Source organism: Salmo trutta, chromosome 10 (assembly GCF_901001165.1).
Source record: "Salmo trutta chromosome 10, fSalTru1.1, whole genome shotgun sequence".
NCBI lineage: Eukaryota > Metazoa > Chordata > Actinopteri > Salmoniformes > Salmonidae > Salmo > Salmo trutta.
In genome coordinates this window covers 19,800,323-19,822,908 of record NC_042966.1, presented here as the reverse complement: position 1 = coordinate 19,822,908, position 22,586 = coordinate 19,800,323, and the positions used below count along the sequence as shown (strand labels likewise).

Sequence of the window (22,586 nt, the reverse complement as noted above, 5' to 3'; positions counted from 1 at the left end):
TGCGAGTGCATCTGCACGCACAGTGAGGCGAAGACTTTTGGAGGATGGCCTGGTGTCAAGAAGGGCAGCAAAGAAGCCACTTCTCTCCAGGAAAAACATCAGGGACAAACTGATATTCTGCAAAAGGTACAGGGATTGGACTGCTGAGGACTGGGGTAAAGTCATTTTCTCTGATGAATCCCCTTTCCGATTGTTTGGGGCATCCGGAAAAAAGCTTGTCCGGAGAAGACAAGGTGAGCGCTACCATCAGTCCTGTGTCATGCCAACAGTAAAGCATCCTGAGACCATTCATGTGTGGGGTTGTTTCTCAGCCAAGGGAGTGGGCTCACTCACAATTTTGCCTAAGAACAGAGCCATGAATAAAGAATGGTACCAACACATCCTCCGAGAGCAACTTCTACCAACCATCCAGGAACAGTTTGGTGACAAACAATGCCTTTTCCAGCATGATGGAGCACCTTGCCATAAGGCAAAAGTGATAACTAAGTGGCTCGGGGAACAAAACATCGATATTTGGGTCCATGGCCAGGAAACTCCCCAGACCTTAATCCCATTGAGAACTTGTGATCAATCCTTAAGAGGCAGGTAGACAAACAAAAACCCACAAATTCTGACAAACTCCAAGCATTGATTATGCAAGAATGTGCTGCCATCAGTCAGGATGTGGCCCAGAAGTTAATTGACAGCATGCCAGGGCGGATTGCAGAGGTCTTGAAAAAGAAGGGTCAACACTGCAAATATTGACTCTTATGAAATGCTTCTAATTATACTTCAGTATTCCATAGTAACATCTGACAAAAATATCTAAAGACACTGAAGCAGCAGACTTTGTGGAAATTAATATTTGTGTAATTCTCAAAACTTTTGGCCACGACTGTACAGCTGGAGCCTGATCATAAATTACGTGTGTAATTCTAATACACATCTACAACATAATGTAATGTAGAGAGACCATGACAATGGAGAAAAATATTTTTACCTGGAAATACTCTGTAGTCAAAATATATACAATCATAGGATCTATGACATATACAAACATCTGGGTAACTATACATTTACATACAGTACCCAAGATTCTGGGTAGATGATCATCAGGGAATGACTTGTGGTTAGTAAACTTTTCAGTTGCGATTAGATCTTGCTTTACATTTCGTCCTTTTAAGCATTACTTTTCCAAAAAAGTAATACGTCTAAGCTTCAAGTATTCTGCAATGTTTTGAATGCCTGTCAATTATCATGAATTGTTAATCAGCAAGTCACGAGGGGAAAAGTTGAACGTTTAGCCAGTTAAAGCAACATCACAACATCAAAGACAAAAAGGTATGCCCCATGCATCTTCAAATGCAGCTGATTTCATCCTCAAGAAAAAAAGCAATATATCCACCTCATTACCTAAATCATGTGTCTGTTTCAATAGTTAGACAGCTTTAAAAGGGGTTCAACCATTTGTCTTTGACACTTCTAATATACAACGCCAATTGAAGAAAGAAATCTGTAATCAAGCACATCAAACTGTGCCTTCTGAGGAACTCATTTCATCAGCAACTATACTTCATGGTATGATAAGGGGCAATTTAGCATTGGATGTGAAAATATGCTGATAGACACTATATAACATGACTTAAAAATAAATTCTGTCAGCCTGACTTTCATGTGACTGTAGGACAGGTTCTGGTTAGTCTCTCTAGGCAGATGGGTTGCCTCCCACATTAACAATGTTCCAGTTGCCCTAGGTCTGGAAGTTCTAGTTACCTAACCTTTTCCTGTGAAACAAAATGGGTTCCTCAGCACACAACTAGTGTCAACAACTACATGCACTGAACAGTGAATTAGTCAACCATGCAACATTGGAGGATACTGTTTTACAAAGAAAAGGAAAGCAGAGTGAACAGAGCAGGGTTAGAGGGGAAAGGGGGGTAAGGGCAGGTAGGAGGGGGTCGGAGAGGGTTTGGGGTGCCACAAGGAGACAGAAGGCATCACGGACGGAGGAACAGCAAGTACAAGGAATGGCTTCCACCTTCAGATTCTCCAGATCTTTGTCGTATTTCAGCCGAAGGGTTGCTGCGTCGCCCTGGCCCTCCCTCTGCTTAATCTCTTCCGTCATGGTTGAGACCTGGGCCACCAGATCCTGGATTCGCTCCTTGAGGGCGGAGGTTGTGGAGGTCTCAGGGGACATCGTCCCATCTTCTGCCCCAGTGAGATAGCTTCCTCCTGGGGTGACATCCATCTGGTGGTGGAACTTCTCCAGCAGAACACTCCTCTCCATCTCGTGTTTCTTCTTCAGGTTCTCCATGCAGACAGTCAGAGAGTCGATCTCCTTCACGTTCTCTTCACGTTCTAGACGCAATATCTCGGCCACCTTTGCCACCTCCTGTCTCAGCTTTTCTGTTTCCTGTGCGTAGACGTCCTTGATCTCCCGCAGCTCCAGCTTGTGCTTGGCCACCATGTCCTGTAGCTGAATGGCCTTGTCCAGGGAGTCAATGGGCTCTCCTTCGATCTGAATGTGTGTTATTGGTCTAGTATCTCCACTCATAGGGCTTTCAAGGCTTGACAGATAATTCTGTATATCCGCCATTTTGGATTGTAGATCTTGGTTCAGTTCTCTTAGTAGAGAGCAGTTGGCACAGTCGGAGTTGCCAATCGGACATTTTTCAAGCATTGTTTCTTTCAGCTCTTTCTCGTGTTGGAACTTCAGCCTGCTGATGAGATAGGACATGTGGGCTTCTGTGGCTGCGTCTTCAAGGTGCTCAGACCATTGTTTCTTTAGTTTGCTGGAATCAAAGCTAGCTAGGACCAAGGACAGGAGCCTGTCATTAGTGGACGTCTCAATGGTGGAGGCAATTAGGTTCAACAAAAACACTTTATCTTGCAATGCCTCTGTTAAATCTTTCAAAATGAGAGTGTTGGTGTCGTTATCAAGCCAGCTGGACCAATTCAAAAGGTCTGCTTCCATGGGCTGTGCAGCCACAGTCATCTCATTATCAACTTCCATCTTTGGTGGAGGACAAATCCTGTTCATCAACAGCAACATGCTCTTCTCAGCTACCATACGCTCTGCCACACACCTTTCAAAACTACATGCACTTTCACCTTCCGTCTCGCCTGGGTTAACTTCTACAGCACTTAACAGACGACTACAGAACTCTGCCTCGAATACCAACCTTTTCATTACTCTTTGACTTACTTCATTCGGCTCCTCTTCAAAGGACCCAAGGCAGTCTGTTATATGTAAAGTACTTTTCATATCAATTAGCGTTTTGTCCACACTAATATCTACCTTCGCTAACACCTCTAACACCTGACTAAGGGCCTCAGACTTCATTTTTACCCCACCTACTAATTGCTTTATAACACTTTCGTCTACTACCTGCCTCTCACTTGTCTGCATCAACTCTTCACTAACATTCACTTCTTGTTCCCCCCGAGCTGACTTTGCCTCTACCTCTAACTTTGCTTGCAACATCCTAATCTCATTCTCTGCCTCTACAAGTTTCTGACTCTGGAGTCTCTCAGATTCCTGGTTTCTAGTTTTAAGTTCAACCGTCTGAGCTTGAAGTTCTCTACAGAGATGCTGTGTGGACTGAAGGAGCGCTTCCTTTTCTAAGAGCTTGGCCTCTGTGGCCTCCAGCTGCTCTTTGAGTTTCTCCTTAGGGGGCTCATCGTCACCTTCCTTGGCCATTTGGAATCCCAGACCTTTGAGAGTGGCCTCTTTCAGCTGCAGTCTTCGCTCCGTGTCCTTCAGGCTGTTTCCTAGCACCTCCAAGGTGACCAGTGCCTCTTGAAGCTTCACAGATTTCTCATTCAGCTCGCGCTCATAAAACTCCCTGTCGATAGCGTGGGCTTCGCTCTCCGCTAGTCTGGCCCTAACTCCGTTCAGCTCGTCTAGGACCAGTAGGTGCTGTTTCCCGCCTTGCAGGTTGATGAGCTCAGCTTTAAGCCTGTCTATCTCCCTATCTGCCTCAGTTAGTTGGTTCAATATCTCCTGATAGCGCTGGTTCAGCGCTCCATTTTCGCTCGTTAGAAGTTCGACCCTCTGGGACAAAGTCCTGATTGTGATCTCGTGGCTTTCAGAGTGCTCTTCATTTTGACACAGCGGTCCATAAGAGCTCTTCAGGCTCTCCACCTTCTGCTTCTGAACCCTTCCCAGCATGTCTTCCATGGTCAGGAGTCGTGATTCGTAATTGCGGATGCTTTCGCCCGCCCTGGCCAAGCTCTTCATCATAGTCTCGTTCTCTACCTCTTGCTGATACTTCCAGCTCTGCAAGAGCCTCTCACAGCTACCTTTTTCTCCTATATCCTGACTACCCTCCAGACTGAATTCACTGTGAGATCGTAGCAATCTATCCAGTCCCTTTAGAGTCAGGAGCTTTCCTGAGATCAAGTTCTCTAACTCTTGAATAATGTCTGCACTATCTTTGATCAAAAAGCTAACGGTCTTTTCGATGGGTGGCTCTGACGGAGGCAGGCTGTGCAGAGGGGCTGATGTTTGGGGGTCGGAAAGGTAAGGTTCCTTGATGGAGAGGTGAGAAAGCGAGAGTCCAAGCTGTGCCTGCATATTGCGCTTTTTCAGTTCTTGTAGCTGCAGGAGCTCTTTGGTCTCCTGGTACTTCCTTGCTAAGCTCTGAGCTTGAGACTGAACCAGTTCTGGCCTCTTCGTCTGGGGCTCGATATCAGCCTCCAGAACCAAAGGGAGCTCCAGCTTGGAAAAGGGGACCAGACAGTTGGTTAACACACACAGCGGGGTGAAAAAGGCTACCTAAATTGTTTTAGGTAATCCATCAATTATTTCCCTCTGGATTCATAAAAATGAAACATTATGAAATAATAACAATTATAATTTTGACTAGAAAATGATGTAACTAAACATAATGATTAAAAACATTACAGAGGTAGAATCCAGCTTCTATCATTAGGCTAAATTATTAGAATTAGAGCAATGGAAAGAGATTTAATGGCCATGGTTAGTAAATCACAAAAGAACATGCACATTAAATGGTTAAGAGTTATTTCATGGGGTAAGTAATGCAAAATGAGTGCTAGCTAGGTGGTTTATTTAGAGATGAGTGGCATACCAGGTCCTAGGAATAAACAACGTTCTTGAAATCTCCTTTTTCTGAACTCTTCGTGTCTTTCACAAAAGCAGAAACATTTCTCAAAAGGCACTCATCAAATTGCATCACATTGCGTAATTGCAAATGTAACAATGCAGGTAAAAATGTATGGTTCCAGTAAAAACCACAGCTTGAACAGGAAATGTATTATTTTCCTTTCTTATGAGGATGTCAATGACCTGTTTTGAAGGCTTTAGCAAAAACACAAAGGTCAGCATAAATTGCTTACATTCCCTCTCTCCCTCTCTAAACATCATAGCCATCAACTCAAACATTTCTCCAGAGTCCCCTTTTAACTGAATCTAATTTTGATTGTTACACAAACTATCAAAAAAAAAAAAAAAAATGTCTTTGATAACCTCAGCAGATTTACACAATATGTGGTGAGGAATTCAAAAAGCATCAATTCACCCACCGTACGGACAGATTATCACCTCTCTCGCGCTCTCTTTTTCCCCTCACACACACACACACACACAAAACCCAATAGACAACTAACACCTGCATAATGGTATGGCTCACACATCGGTTAAAAGAAAAATGGATGGTCGGAACAGTGGTTAATAAAATATGAAAAAATATGAAATACATGCATAAAAATTCATAATGAGACAAGGCGAAAATGTTTTTATACAGTTCTGAGCCAAACGTCATCATTTCAACAACTATGGCTCTACTGTTGAAGTCAAGTGGCCTAATGCATTCATGCCATCTACAGCATTACAGGAACACTGATAAGGAAACGTATCCATCTAATGTTAATCATTAATTGAATGCATCATGTTCAATACACTAGCATGAGTTCATGACATCTGTCCTACTTCTAAAAAACAACAGCAAGAGGGGATGAACCAGAATAAGCTGTAAGAAGGAGTCATAAAAACAAGATCTTCATGTTTCTCCTCACATGCAATGAACGGACTCATGCAAAGGCACATTCTGGAGCTGGTTTGTAGCTTTGATGTCAGTCAGTTTTGTTTTCTCACAATATAAAATACAACATGCAAAGGAGGTTACGAAATGGAAGAAGAACACAGCTCAATCTGTACTTTGAGTTGATGAAATCTTAGCTCAGGTATGAACTCAATACGACTGCCTCTAGAGAATAAAACAGCTCTGAGGATGAGGAGGTGGAGGAGAAGAAGCTTGAGCTGTGGTGCTTACCGGGGAGATGTATCCGGTGCGGACGTGCTGCTCTCTCTCCAGAGCCGTCTTCAGCTGGACCTCCAGATTGTGTTTGTGCTGGTTGGAGTCCACCAGTTGCTGGTGACAGCTCTCCAACTGCACCTTCAGTTCTTCTACCTGGGAGAGGCACCACAGAACGGACAAGGTGAAAATGAGGAAACACAGGAGAGCACTGACCTATCAAGAACCCAACCTTCTACATTACATTGATCTCGGTTCAGGTGAACCACATGCGCACTCACATACACACAAAACCCATACTCACCCCTTTCTTGTAGCTCTCCAGCAGTTTCTCCAGCTCGGCCGTCTCCCTGGTCTGCAGTGTCGAGGGCAGAGGTACCCTCCTTTCATCCCTGATGGGTGTCTGCTCCACCTGCTGCCAGTGCTGCTCGATCTCCTCCTCCACCTTCTGCTGCCTCTCCAGGGAGGGGGGACCCCCACACTCACCCCCAGGGCTGCCTTCACTCCCTCCCCCACTCTCATAGTCCATTCTCCCAACCTCGGAGCCTGCTGGTTGGTCCACGGAGGAACTAGTCACAGACTCATACCTCCTCCTTCGTTCTTCCCGCCTCTGGCTTCGATCGGGGTCTCCTAGGTCAGTCTGCAGGGGCTCGGCCTCCCGGGCCCGCTGCTGGGCTAGAGCCTGGGCGATGGGTCGGAACTCGGCCCAGTCGAAGGTCTTGGAACGGCCCTCTCGCCGGCGCTCGCGTGCCCGACTTTTCTTGGGGCCTGGCCCTGGCTCTCGCTCCATGGACGAGGCTTCGGAGGAAAGGGAGTCCTGGGTCACGTCCGGCCGAACCAGTCCCTCCGGTGGGGAGAAGGAGCCGTGGTTGCTTGCCACATCCGGAGCAGTGGAGGGTCTGACGTTTTTCATGACAGCCTGGATCCAGTTCCTCCTTATGCCTGCAGTCATGGCCGACAGGGTGTGCACGCCCTCCTGGGTCTGAGGAGGACAGTTAGGGCGTTAGATTCAAACTGTACATTAACTGCTGCACTATTGGGTGATAGTGAAGGGGTGTGTTACATCCATACATTGAAGAGCTTTTTAATAATAATAAAAAAAAGTGAATACATAAATGCAAATCATTGTTATTACATAGATAATCTGAGATTGTATGCGAGTGATTGGGGCTTACATGTATCTGGAAGCCGTAGTTGCGTTGAGCCTGGTATTCAGTGACATTATAACACGTAGACAGGTCTATTTCCCCATCCAGATCTGAAGCCTGCAATACAGCAACATTACAGATGATGAAAACAAAATCAGGAAAACAGAATAGACTATTATCAGCACTGGAGGAGTTGAGATTATACATTTTTTAACTGGGTACTTACAGAGATATCAATAGGAAACCAAAACTGTACTGGCAAACATGTATTCCATTTCTTTAAAGATAACTATTGCCATTGCTACTGTTGGTCACAGTTAAACTAGGACGAATGACCAGTCTAGATGGATTGAAAAATAAGTCACCTCTTCAGCAATGGAGTCCTTGTAGTATCCGAGGCTGTGGTCTGTCAGTACGAACCAATACTTTTTCCACTGTTCAGAAAAGGAGAGAGGGAATACAGGTCACAGAGTTCACTGGGAATACAGAAACTGTTCTGTTACTGCTGTAGACTGAGAATAAAACATCCATTTAGTGCCAGTGAGAGTTATGAGAAACTAAGAAATAATGGAGTAATGACATTAGAAGCTTGGCTTCAGTGTGCAATACACACAGCAAAGAGAAAGACAAGAACAAACCCCTATGACAGCGGAGGAGATTGAAGTGATGTTGGTAGCCCTCTGAAAAGTAACGATTTCTATGAAAGCTTAATGTTCATTTAGACTGTGTAATATAGCGTTGGAGCATCAGTCTTCACAATAAACATAGCTGTAAAAGAGCATAGACCTGCTGTAAAAAGAGAAGCACCACATTGCCCTTTCAACTGTCACCCATTGAAGCTGTGCCATCAAAGACTGACTGACGCGTGGCACTAAAAGGCCATAGAATACTACAGACATTCTAGAATGTTTTAGGTGAACGTTCAGATAACCGTTTGAACTTCGACCGACTGCCCACTTTGATAAACTCACCAAAAAGAAAAGTACCATTTTCAAATCTCATGGCATCAATAAATGTTATTTTTTCAAGTGCTTACATTTCCCTGAAGCATTAGAAAAGCAACATCAGTTGTTCTGGTGATGTTGGTAGGTTTAATTTATTGCTTACATGTCCTTGCTCATCCAGCTTCACCATCCAACCTTTCTTGAAGTTCAGCAAGTCGGGCTGGAATGAGAAACAAATATGCTCAGCATTATTACACACCATCCCTAAAAGCATAGCATAAAATGTACTCTTTAAAAATGCCAATTAAATCAACCTGTGTTCTAGTGGCAGTCCAGTGAACCCACACAGTAAGATCATGCAAGATGAACCAAGAGATGCTAAAACACACAGATACTAAACTTGCAGCCTTTTAAAAACCACATAGCCTATCTCGGTTCCACTTAGGACTCCATCATTTTAACAGGTCATACTTACAGGCACCCAGAGCTGAAAGAAAAGTATGAATTAACCCAACTAAGCAACTAGAGTGCATAGCTGACAGAAGCATTTTAAATCCAACATGCTACATTTTCTGCACTTTGTTATTTAGATGGTAACGTATTTAGACAATTTAGAAAATTTGTAACGACTATCTCGAACATTTGTAAGGTTCAAAAAGACCCTTCATCAGTTAACTTTGGTCAACCTTCAAAACAAAACTTGATGTCTGAGAAAGAGCAGGAAAACACCCTCCACATGCTGGCTCTGCGCGAGGTAGAAGTTTCCCCTGATCACATATCTAGGATCAGATGACCTTACCACCATTAGCATTAGGAGGATACAATAGTAACTGACCCTGGACCAGTGGTTAGGGGAAATATGTACCTACTCCATTCAACATCACAGAGCCTTCTGTACAAGTCCAGTAAAACATTTAATGTCTGTTGTGGGTTCACACAGTGGAAGAAAACACACAAAGTGCCCTGGGGAAGCAGTGCTGGTTTGTGGCACACACACACACACTCTTTCTCTCACAAACACACACTCCTCAAACATACACGAGACACACACACAGCAGAATGGGTGCCGACACACAGAGGCCTGAGGGCCATGGCCGAACACGAGTAGCAAGAAGATAACCTGGACAGGAGAGGAGACTGTGCTGCCCCCTGTAGCATGGAGGACTGCATTAGGACATCCAGGACACCAACCAACCAGCTCTGAAACAGTATGTCCTAACCACATCACCCATCACAGTGCCCTTGACTGTCCGTTAGTTTACAGTATAATCATCTAACATCCCAGTCATAAAAACCCTGGTCATGAATACAGCCCAAAAGAGTAGGAACTAAAAGACCCCCCAAAATACCTAATGACTTTGTCAAAGTTCATGAGGTGCAGATTAATAGATAATCAACTTTATGAAACTATAACAATCCCTTGACGGCCTATTTTATTGAACCAACAAAGGCACTCTGTGTACCAATATGGGTTCATTCATTCATTACTACAGCCAAGCCAGGAGTATCATTTCCCAACCAAAGCTGCTGTAACGACATGATTTTCTAGCCAAAAACTCCAGTACCATGTGGTTAAAAGGTTTAGTGCTTTAATAGGACACAGTGGCTCATTATCATAACATTTACACTAGCTAAGGCCTGCTGGGCCCTTTCTCAACCCAAATACTCTTAACCCTGTTACCCAACCCTTATACCCACAATGTTACCCAACGACCCCTCAACTCAGCCGGGCTAAAGTCCTGGCATTGCTGATGACCTCTAACACCGCAGCTTTAGAACAGCAGAACTATTGTGGTGTTGTCTGGCCCTGGAGAGAAAGCTCCTTCAGCTTAGCCCACACATACAAGAACACGCACACACGCCTTAGGTAAACAACGCTCATTGATTACAATGTTCTCAGTTTCAAACTTTCCCTGGTGTGTGTTTGAGTAGGCACACCCCGAGAGGTAACGTAGTAAGACGGAACGACAGAAGAGAGGAGAGTAAAATGGTACTAACAGTCATGACAGACTCGGTGGTCCTGCGGTCCAGGGACTTGGCTCGTCTCAGAGGGGGCAGAGTGGAGGGGAAGTCCAGGCTCTGGCCCAGGTCATGTCTCTGCTCCTGAAACACACAACATGACGTCAACACTACAGCAGCCACGTGTGTCAAAATGGCTCGTATCTGAGTGTCTACATCTGAAAGGAGTCATATCAACGTGTCATCAGCCCAATTCCGTTTCTCCCAATTATCCCTCACACTTTTACAGAACAGTCTACCTACCAAACATATTATAGCCTTCATTTCTGTGGTATGCGATTTATGTTTTTATGAGAAGAACAATCCTCCCGTGTGAACAGTTTAACATGTGCTAACATCTCTCTGCACTGTCACAAGAACAAGTTATTTTTTAACAGAATCACACATATCCTAACATGGAACTGAACCCAACAGCCTTTCACTGAACCAGAGAATGGAAACAAAGACAATGCTCTGATGCAGAAGAAAACAAGCCCCATCCAGGAGCAGTATGTCTCAGAAAGAACGAGAGAGAGGTGGAGAGAGAGAGAGAGAACAGTAGAGATAGAAAAGGAGAGGAGAGAGAGAGACAAACACACCCCACAGAGCTCCTGGACAGCAACACAATTAGACCCAACCAAATCATGAGAAAACAAAAAGATAATTACTTAACACATTGGAAAGAATTAACAAAAAAAACAGTAAACTAGAATGCTACTTGACCCTAAACAGAGAGTACACAGTGGCAGAATACCTGACCACTGTGACTGACCCAAACTTAAGGAAAGCTTTGACTATGTACAGACTCTGTGAGCATAGCCTTGCTATTGAGAAAGGCCGCAGTAGGCAGACCTGGCTCTCAAGAGAAGACAGGCTATGTGCACACTGCCCACAAAATGAGGTGGAAACTGAGTTGCACTTCTTAACCTCCTGCCAAATGTATGACAATATTAGAGACACATATTTCCCTCAGATTACACAGATCCACAAAGAATTCGAAAACAAACCCAATTTTGATAAACTCCCATAACTACTAGGTGAAATACCAGTGTGCCATCACAGCAGCAAGGTTTGTGACCTGTTGCCACAAGAAAAGGGCAACCAGTGAAGAACAAACACCATTGTAAATACAACCCATATTTATGCTTATTAATTTTACCTTTTGTACATTCACTATTTGCACATCGTTACAATACTGTATATATACATAATGACATTTGAAATGTCTTTATTCTTTTGAAACTTCTGTGAGTGTAATGTTTACTGTTCATTTTTATTGTTTATTTTACTTTTGTTTATTATCTACTTCACTTGCTTTGGCAATGTTAACATAGACGTTTCCCATGCCAATAAAGCCCTTGAATTGAGAGAGAGTATGTAAGTGCAGGTGGGATGATGTTTACTACAAGTGACCTTATGCTTGACAACACAGACAGGACAAACTGGTCATAAAAACAGCTCTCTTCTGGGGGCACTTTGGCCCGGGACACTTTTTTGGAGGAACATTTTGGGTACAGTCTCTCTCTTTGAGGTCTTTCTGTTGTTGGTCCTACAACAGAGGCGTTTTGTCCTGGCAAGGGCAGAGTGGGAAAGGGAAGTTCGTATCATCATGGGAATGCAGCCACATAATGGAAACTGGAAATGAATACAGCACACTCTCCAGATCCTTTGACCTCTAACCGAAACAAGGACACACGCACACAGACAGACACAGAGAATATATATATATATATATATATATATATATATATACACACACACAAACACACACACACACATACGAGACAGAAAAAATCTGCTTCATGTGCAACAGCTCACAGAATCTAACAAAGCTCCTATTTCAGAAATCCAGTGCTGTGTCATTTCAAATCAAAGTTTATTTGTCACGTAAACAGATTAGCATATGTTAAAGCAGCAGCAGAGAAATGCATGTTTCTAGCCCTAGCAGTGCAATAAATGTCTAACAGTACAACACTAATACACAAATCATTTAAAAAAGAACAAAAAAAAGAAGATACAAGAGATTAAGAAATATCCAGGATACAAATAGACAGTATGGACAATATACAGTGCCTTCAGAAAGTATTCACAACTCTTTACACTTTGTTACGTTACAACCTGAATTTAAAACGGATTAAATTGAGATTTTGTGTCTACACACAATACCCCATAATGTCAAAGTGGAATTTTGTTAGTAGAACATTTTAGAAATTAAAAGCTGAAATGCCATGCAACCCCGATGTTATGGCAAACTTAAATCATGCAAAGTTCAGGAGTCAAAAATGTTCTCAACAAATCGCATAATAAGTTGCATGGACTCATTCATTGTTCAATAATAGGTGTTTTTGAATAACCCCACACATACTATTACGTGTAAGGTCCATCACTCGAGAGGTGAATTTCAAGCACAGGTTCAACTACAAAGACCAGGGAGGTTTCACTGGGAGGAAAGGGTCCATATCAGGGGATATCTTTACATTACACGGTTTTTTTATATATATTCTAGAGAATACAGACCATTCCCAATGCATACTTTGAGTTTTGTGGATTTGCACCATATCCCGACAAATTCTGAATCCAGATGTGGCATTTAGACGTACTGTATGATAATGGAATTACTCAGAATATCACACATGGACATATCCTATGGCCGGATATGTACTCGTTCAATATCCTGAGATATGTGACATCCTATTTTCTCTCTTCATGTTGACAAATACTGACTGTATACATCGCATATCTGTGTTTTCTCAGCACATTCAAGATAATAAGGTATATTGACTCCAGATATGCTTCTTTCTGTTGGCTGAGGTCCATATCCGGGTCTTGATATGCTGAAAATAAGGACGTTTTCTGATGCATTTCTAAGTTTTCAGCACATGCTCAATAAGTTTTAGAATATGAAATCCATATTTTTCTATATATCATACATGGTGTGGCCGGATATTGACTCATTAGATATCCTGAGACAGGCCTATGTCGACATCTTATTTTCTCTATATGATGACAAATACTGACAGTATCAAATCAATTTTAATTGGTCACATAAATGTGTTTAGCAGATGGTTTAGCGAAATGCTTGTGCTTCTAGCTCCGACAGTGCAGTAATATCTAACAGCTTCACAACATATACCCAAAATACATGTACATCTAAGTAAGGAATGGATTAAGAATATATATATATATATATATCTATCAGAGCGGCATTGGACTAAGATACAGTGGCATAGAATAGAAAACAGTATAAACACATATTAGATGAGTAATGAAAGATACGGAGACATTATTAAAGTGGCTAGTGTTTCATTTCCTTAAAGTGGCCAGTGATTCCTAATCTATGTCTATAGGCAGCCGCCTCTGATATGCTGGATGACTGTTTAACAGTCAGTGGTGTAGTATAGAATACAATACAGTATATAAACTCAGCAAAAAAAGAAACGCCCTCTCACTGTCAACTGCGTTTATCTTAACGTGTAAATATGTGTATGAACATAACAAGATTCATCAACTGAGACATAAACTGAACAAGTTCCACAGACATGTGACTAACAGAAATGGAATAATGTGTCCCTGAACAAAGGGGGGGTCAAAATCAAAAGTAACAGTCAGTATCTGGTGTGGTCACCAGCTGCATTAAATATTGCAGTGTATCTCCTCCTCATGGACTGCACCAGATTTGCCAGTTCTTGCTGTGAGATGTTACCCCACACTTCCACCAAGTCACCTTGGCAAGTTCCTGGACATTTCTGGGGGGAATGGCCCTAGCCCTCACCCTCCGATCCAACCGGTCCCAGACGTGCTCAATGGGATTGAGATCCGGGCTTTTCGCTGGCCATGGCAGAACACTGACATTCCTGTCTTGCAGGAAATCACGCACAGAAAAAGCAGTACGGCTGGTGGCATTGTCATGCTGGAGGGTCATGTCAGGATGAGCCTGAGGAAGGCTACCACATGAGGAAGGAGGATGTCTTCCCTGTAACACACAGCATTGAGATTGCCTGCAATGACAACAAGCTCGGTCTGATGATGCTGTGACACACCGCCCCAGACCATGACGGACCCTCCACCTCCAAATCGATCCAGCTCCAGAGTACAGGCCTCGGTGTAATGATCATTCCTTCGATGATAAACGCGAATCTGACCATCACCCTTGGAGAGACAAAACCGCGAAGTTGGTGACTCAGAAAATGACATGACAATGAGTTCATTGGCGCGCATTCACGTAATGAGGTAGCTGTGTTCCATAACATTTTTCAAGACATTGGAATCGTCCGGTTGGAATATTATTGAAGTTATGTTAAAAAGGCCCTAAAGATTGATGCTATACAACGTTTGACATGTTTCTACGAACGTAAGTAGAACTTTTTTTGGACTTTTTGTCGTGAAATTTTCGGCACGCTTCCTTGGAGTAGCTTACTGAACGCGCAAACAACAAGGAGGTATTTGGACATAAATTATGGACTTTATCGAACAAAACAACATTTATTGTGGACCTGGGAAACCTGGAAGTGCCTTCTGATGAAGATCATCAAAGGTAAGTGAAAATGTATAATGCTATTTATGATTTTAGATGACTCCAAAATAGCGGGTATCTGTAATGCCTGGTGTATGTTTCTGAGCGCCGTACTCAGATTATTGCAAAGTGTGCTTTCCTCGTGAAGCTTTTTTGAAATCTGTCACAGCGGTTGCATAAAGGAGATGGTTATCTATAATTCTTTGAATAACAGTTTAATATTTTATCAACGTTTATGATGAGTATTTTTGTAAATTGTTGTGCTGATCCACTGGCAGTTTTGGAGGCAAAATATTTTCTGAACATCACATCACGCGCCAATGTAAAACGGGGTTGTTGGATATAAATATGAACTTTATCGAGCAAAACATACATGTATTGTGTAACATGAAGTCCTATGAGTGCCATCTGATGAAGATCAAAGGTTAGTGAATATTTTAGCTGTATTCGGTTTTTGTGATGCATGTCCTTGCTTGGAAAATGGCTGTGTGGTTTTTCTTGTGAAGTTTTTGTCCTAACATAATCAAATTTTATGCTTTCGCCGTAAAGCCTTTTTGAAATCGGACAATGTGGATAGATTAACGAGAAGTTTATCTCTAAAATGGTGTAAAATAGTTGATTGTTTGAGAAAATGAAATTATGAGATTTTTGCTGTTTTGTATTTCGCGCCATGCTATTTCACTGGCTGTTGAATAGTGTGTCCCGAAGATGGGATGGTCACGTTCCACCTAGCCCATAGAAGTTAAGAGTGTGCTCCTAATCTCAGTTTGTTACCTGTATAAAAGACAACTGGGAGCCAGAAAACTTTCTAATTGAGAGGCGGTCAAATACTTATTTCCCTCATTAAAATGCAAATCAATTTATAACATTTTTGACATGCGTTTTTCTGGATTTTTTGTTGTTATTCTGTCTCTCACTGTTCAAATAAACCTACCATTTAAATTATAGACTGATCATTTCTTTGTCAGTGGGCAAACGTACAAAATCAGCAGGGGATCAAATACTTTTTTCCCTCACTGTATGTTAAGTAAGTACAACTTGTTTTCAATAATTTGACAAATATTACATCTATATAATTCTTTCAGACACTAGCTAAACTTTTTGTATACCATCTGCATAAAGGCACGGCGCAAACCGCAAGCTAAAAGCATTGTAACTGGTAGCCTAGAAACAAGAAATAAAAGAGTTCCAACTGTCATTTTTCATTTGGGCACCACAAATTAGTTTGTAAACGGTGTGTGGTTGAACTGAAAACTGGATTAACAAAAAAGTGAGAAGCTGTTCAGAAAATACCTCAAAAGACATTAACGCAAAAGTGCTAACTTAAGACGTTTTATTTATCTTAGTAACTTGAATCAAGAACTTTAGCTAATTTGGCCAGCAGCCAGTAGGGCAGGTATGGTTAACTAAAGGACATTCAGAGACCTGTCCCGAAGCCACTCCTGCGTTGTCTTGGCTGTGTGCTTAGGGTCGTTGTCCTGTTGAATGGTGAACCTTAAGACCTCAGACTGGGGCTGAGTGCTCTGGAGCAGGTTTTCATAAAGGATGGCTGTACTTCGCTCCATTCATCTTTCCCTCAATCCTGACTAGTCTCCCAGTCCCTGCCGCTGAAAAACATCCCCACAGCATGATGCTGCCACTGCTTCACCATAGAGATGGTGCCAGGTTTCCTCCAGACATGACGCTTGCCATTCAATCTTGGTTTCATCAGACCAGAAAATCTTGTTTCATGACTGAAAGTCCTTTAGGTACCTTTTGGCAAATGCCAAGCGGGCTGTCATGTGCCTTTTACTGAAGAGTAGCTTCCGCCTTGCCACTCTACCATAAAGGCCTGATTGGTGGAGTGCTGCAGAGATGGTTGTCCTTCTGGAAGGTTTCCCATCTCCACAGAGGAACTCTGTCAGAGTGACCATCGGGTTCTTGGTCACCTCCCTGACCAAGGCCCTTCTCCCCCGATTGCTCCGTTTGGAAGGCGGACAGCTCTAGGAAGAGCCTTGGTGGCTCCAAACTTCTTCCATTTAAGAATGATGGAGGCCACTGTGTTCTTGAGGGACCTTCAATGCTGCAGAAATGTTTTGGTACCCTTCCACAGATCATGTCTCGGAGCTCTACGAACAATTCCTTCGACCTCATGGCTTGGTTTTTGCTCTGACATGCACCGTAAACTGTGGGACCTTATATAGACAGGTGTGTGCCTTTCCAAATCATGTCCAATCAATTGAATTTACCACAGGTGGACTCCAATCAAGTTGTAGAAACATCTCAAGGATAATCAATGGAAACAGGATGCACCTGAGCTCAATTTCGAGTCTCATAGCAAAAGGTCTGAATACTTATGTGAATAAGGTATCTGTTTTTTATTTTTAATAAATTAGCAAAAATTCCTAAAAACCTGTTTTTGCTATGTCATTATGGGGTATTGTGTGTAGACAGATTAAAATAAGTTTTTCCTCATCAATTTTAGAATAAGGCTGTAACGTAACAAAATGTGGGAAAAATGAAGGGGTCTGAATACTTCCCGAATGCACCGTACATACATTATCTCAACAATATAGCAGTTTTCATTGCTAGCTTTTGTAAGCTATATAGCTAGCTTGACAGTTGCATACAGGTACAGTTATAGCTTGCGTCGTCCCGCAACAAGCCATTGTTTACAAATGGCTCGTTGCGAGATGACGCAACGCAAGCCAGCTACCGGAGCTGGCCAGTTGCATTCTGCTGTTAATGTTGATTGCTGATGTGCTAAGGCATGCTTGACGATGATCTTTTTCATGTTTGCCAGTTAGTCATGTTTAACTAGCTCGCTACCGAAAATAACCACTGTGGGGCAAATGCTAATCAAACCCGTTACGTTATAGGGACACATGCTAAGTTGGCTAGCTAGCTTGCTAGCCACGATAAAATTATAGCTAAATACATCAGTGGATTATAGATTTCAAGGTTGTTTTTTGGTAATGGTAAATGGTAATTCTGAAGCTAAATGTTTGCTACGTATAGCTAGCTAGTCAGCTTTTGTCTGCATTGCCATTGTTGGGCTGGAAGCAGGTTAAGTGTGTACAAGGCATTTTAGTACAGCTATAGCAGTCAACAGGACATTAGTTAACTCATGTTTTAACTTATTTTTCTCGGGAATTTGTCTTTCAGCATAAACCTTCTCTCTGCCACCAGTACAAGGAGATTATCGAGGGTGAACAAGCAACCCTTAAGGTATTTTGTTTTTGTACTTTGAGTTTATGGCTTGAACTTGGGAGTCAATTAATATTATTGCAAGTATGCAAGGTTGATGTCTTGTCTGCTTTCCTCCTTTACAGCTTTAATTATCTGAAGCCTGGTGTTGTTGTGGCCAAGAATCTTTCACTCAGATGGAACCAGTTTTCAGCTGCTGTGAAATGTTGACATCCTTCCTCCCAGACATGTGAAAGCATCCCCCAGACTGGACAGAACCTGTATGTTTGAGAAGATCAGGACTTTTGCAATGAAAAGGGCATGGACATTACATGTCCTGCTCCAAAGGGCAGGACAGAAATATGCTCTCAGAGTTACTGAAAGGATCTTATGATCTAGGCCTAGGTCAAGATATTGATTTTACCTAAGCCTTTGTGTTTTAAGTTTTTCCTAATTGTAGGCTACTATCTTTAGCACTTGAAGTTAATAAAGTATTTTATTGTTGTAATCTTTTCATTTGTTTTTTAAGAACTTCCTTGCTGCTTTAGCACATGGCCACAGTTGCATGTGTTCCAATGTGATATCTTTAACGATGCCAAATGAGTGTAAACAAAGAACAGCGCTGTTCAACGTGAAAGGTTATCTTTATTATACAAAAATGGGCAATTTAATACGGTAAATAGTTTGCCTAATGGGTTAACTTGGTGACAATGTTCAGAAAATAAATTTTGGAAATTTGGTCAAAGTATTCCCTTTCTAAATATTTGTTTCCGAAGGATTAATGTAGAGCAGGTGTTCCCAAACTGTGGGGTACGTGCAATGCTGTTGGGGGTACGCCAAATAAAAATGGGATTCACATTTAGTGTTCAGCGAAATAACAACACAATGTCAAATACAGGTAGCCTAGTCAAATAACATCCAATCACTTTAACAGTTACTCTCTCGCGGGAATTCCACTAACGGTCCGTATGTAGCCAAACGTAGCTGCTGCTCATTCTGTTTGCTCGAAAAATGGATGAATGGTTAAAAAAAAAGTAAGGCCTGCATCCATAGAGACACATACCAGCTCTACTGGTAGTACTGCTACTACCAGCAGTACTACACCTGCACCTGTCGACGACACAAGTTGTTCTGCTTCCACAAGCTCATCCAATGCTAGCATCAGTAATTCTACAATTGTTGTTAGCCCAGCTAGCATGGACACTGACAGTTGTGAATCTGATGGAGCCGAAGAGTTACTGCCCCCTTACCCGGGAGGCACCGAACAGACAGGGACGTTGGACCATCAAAGAGGCGCAAATATGATGAGAACCACATTGATTTGGGGTTCATTTATATTGGGAGTAGTGCCTTTCCTCAGCCACAGTGTGTTATATGTGCAAAAGTACAATCTCACAACTCGATGAAACTCTTGCGCAGACATTTAGAAACAAAACATGCCCATTTGAAAAATAAGCCACAGGAGTTTATTGAGCGAGAATTAAGACGACTTTCGAGTAGTAAGACGTATAAAAGCAACAGATACCATTAATAAGAAGGGGCTAGGGGCGCCTTATATGGTGAGCGTGGCTAGGACAGGCAAGACCCATACTATTGTGGAGGACTTAATTCTTCCTGCTGCCGTGGATATGGCTGGGACAATGCTGGGGGAAAAGGCCCAAAAAACTATACAGACAATGACTTCATCAAACAACACTGTTTCACGACGCATCAGTGACATGGCAGGAGATGTTTTAAAACAATTACTGCTTCGCATACAAGCCAGTGAATTCTATGCGTTACAGCTGGATGAGTGAACAGACGTGGCGGACCTGGCACAGATCCTAGTGTATGTCCGTTATGTTTATGGGGGGGTCAATTAAGGAAGACATCCTCTTCTGCAAACCAGGACAACAGGAGAGGATCTTTTTTAAGTACTGGACAGCTTTGTGACATCAAATGGACTTTGGTGGTCAAGATGTGTTGGTATCTGTACTGATGGTGCAAAAGCCATGACAGGGAGACATAGTGGAGTGGTAACGCGCGTGCAAGCAGTTGCTCCCGACGTCACTTGGGTACACTGCAGCATCCACCGAGAGGCTCTTGCTGCCAAGGGAATGCCCGACAGCTTGAAAGACGTCTTGGACAGTACAGTGAAAATAGTTAACTTTGTTATAGCAAGGCCCCTGAACTCTCGTGTATTTTCTGCACTATGCAATGATATGGGCAGTGACCATGTAACGCTTTTACAACATACTGCTGGATATCAAGGGGCAAAGTATTGACACGTTTTTTTTTTTTTAATTGAGAGACAAGCTTAAAGTTTTCTTTACTGACCATAATTTGCACTTGTCTGATGACGAGTTTCTCACACTACTGGCCTATCTGGGATATGTTTTTTCTCGCCTGAATGATCTGAATCTAGGATTACAGGGACTCTCCGCAACTATATTCAATGTGCGGGACAAAATTGAGGCTATGATTAAGAAGTTGGAGCTCTTCTCTGTCTGCATTAACAAGGACAACACACAGGTCTTTCTATCATGGTATGAGTTTTGTGTGCAAATGAACTCAAGCTTACAGACAATGTCAAATGTGATATAGTGAAACACCTGAGTGAGTTGCATGTGCAATTACGCAGGTCCTTTCCCGAACCGGACGACACAAACAACTGGATTCGTTATACCTTTCCTTCCCTGCCTCCAGTCCACTTACCGATATCTGAACAAGAGAGCATCATCGAAATTGCAACAAGCGGTTCTGTGAAAATGTAATTTAATCAGAAGCCACTGCCAGATTTCTGGATTGAGCTGTGCTCAGAGTATCCTGCCATGGCAAATCGAGATGTTAAGACACTGATGTAACTACATGAGTGTGGATTCTCGGCCCTCACTAGAATGAAAACTAAATACAGGCACAGACTGTGTGGAAAATTATTTAAGACAGACTCTCCGATACAAACCAACACTGCAGAGTTACGTGCCTCCTTTCAAGCACATCCTTCTCATTAACCTGTGGTGAGTTATTCACAATTTTCGATGAACAAATAAGATTTTATATGTAAGATTGTTAAATAAAGAGCAAAATTATTGATTATTATTATATTATTATTATTACTATTATTATTATTAGTGCCCTGGACCTATTCCCACGAGCCGGGTTGTGACAAAAACTCACACTAATTCTTATGTTTAATAAATGTGGCATATAGTGTGTGTGTCAGACTTACAATGATGGCAAAAAACAACATTTGAGAGTGCGCCGATCCTGGTGCTAGAGGGGGTATGCAGCTGGAGGTCGAATGTTTGAAGGGGTACGGGACTATAAAAAGTTTGGGAACCACTGACGTAGAGCAAGCGTGAAAAATCACAGCAAAATGTTTGAATGCTTTTTTCTCCTAAATGGGATTATTAGTGTATACATTTTTAAAATCAGGATTACTTCCCCATGTTTCCTCCAACTACAGTGCATTATATGCCATTTTGAAGCTCTGATTCTGTACTTTTATAGAGTTTGGGAAACCCTGAACTACTAGACAATGTTAGCACTGTCCTGAGTCAGCTAGGACAATCAGGTGCTGCCCCCGCAAAAGGCTAAGCCTGTACTCATACCCTAAGACCTCTCTAAGATCAAGTTCAACTGAATGGGTTTTAAAGGGGGTACAATCTCTGTACCACACATACACACAGTGCTGTAGTTGTACCTCTCTGTGGAAGCGTCTGTGTTCGCTGCGGCCCTGTCTGGCTCCAGTCCTCCCAGCCTCCTCCACCTCCATCCTCTCTGCATTCTCCAGCTCCAATGCCTCCAGCTTCTCTATCACCCCAGATCGACTAGAACACATATGGAACGAGGTTAAAGGTCAGCGGTGAAGACTAGAGGTCAGAGGCCTTTAGTTGAATTTTTGTTTTGTGGATTAAAAAAATGGTACAATGGTTTTGGGTATGGCAAAAAAATAGACTTCCTTCTCAGGTGGAGGGAATAGATTAACTTTGTTGGATACTATAGTTTTTCCTGTGTGTGTGTGTGTGTGTGTGTGTGTGTGTGTGTGTGTGTGTGTGTGTGTGTGTGTGTGTGTACACATGTATGGGTGTGTGCTGGGGGGTAAACGTTGCATAATTCACGTTTATAAGTGAACATTACAATACACTGCTACATGAAACTTGAGTAACAGACATGATGACATAGAGAAGGACAGTTTAGGCTCATACTCCTGTGACTGTCACCCCAACCTTTCCATTCCAACTTCTGTAAACACACAGCACAGACATGCAGTGAAACGATAGACACACTGGCAGCTTTGACGTATTCCCCCCCTCACGTCTTTCGTTCTACTCTTGGTTTATGAGGAGCGAGAGTCGCTTGGAAATATTAACTTTTTTTTTTACTGTGCCCTTATTAGGGGAATCCTCGGCGGTAGCTGGCTTCCTTACAAGGCAACGAGTGAGGGAGAGAGAAAGGAAGAAATGGAGAGAGAGGACGAGAGGTATTTTCAGTCACATGACTGTTTGCACCCCACCAGCCAGTGAAGAAGCCGAGTGGCAGTGTGTGTGTGTGTGTTTGTATTTGTGTGCAATAATTCTGG

General features: G+C 42.5%; 1 protein-coding gene and 1 long non-coding RNA gene across 4 annotated transcripts in view; one reads left to right on the top strand and one right to left on the bottom strand.

Moving 5' to 3' along the window:
• Positions 1-22,586, bottom strand: part of LOC115201285 (myosin phosphatase Rho interacting protein) — a 72,255-nt gene that overhangs the window by 17,673 nt on the left and 31,996 nt on the right. For 2 of the 3 annotated variants that reach the window (XM_029764783.1, XM_029764782.1), the window contains exons 7-14: positions 21,708-21,834; positions 10,348-10,452; positions 8,513-8,569; positions 7,771-7,839; positions 7,433-7,522; positions 6,562-7,239; positions 6,276-6,413; positions 2,018-4,699 (exon numbers count right to left, since the gene is read on the bottom strand). In XM_029764783.1, coding sequence (XP_029620643.1) covers positions 2,018-4,699; positions 6,276-6,413; positions 6,562-7,239; positions 7,433-7,522; positions 7,771-7,839; positions 8,513-8,569; positions 10,348-10,452; positions 21,708-21,834 — 3,946 coding nt within the window. The remainder of the gene's footprint in view (positions 1-2,017; positions 4,700-6,275; positions 6,414-6,561; positions 7,240-7,432; positions 7,523-7,770; positions 7,840-8,512; positions 8,570-10,347; positions 10,453-21,707; positions 21,835-22,586) is intronic. The other variant, XM_029764784.1, reaches the window with a different exon arrangement.
• Positions 17,769-18,764, top strand: LOC115201286 (uncharacterized). The gene is made up of 2 exons (XR_003879721.1): positions 17,769-18,067; positions 18,172-18,764. It is a non-coding gene; the product is annotated as an uncharacterized LOC115201286 (long non-coding RNA).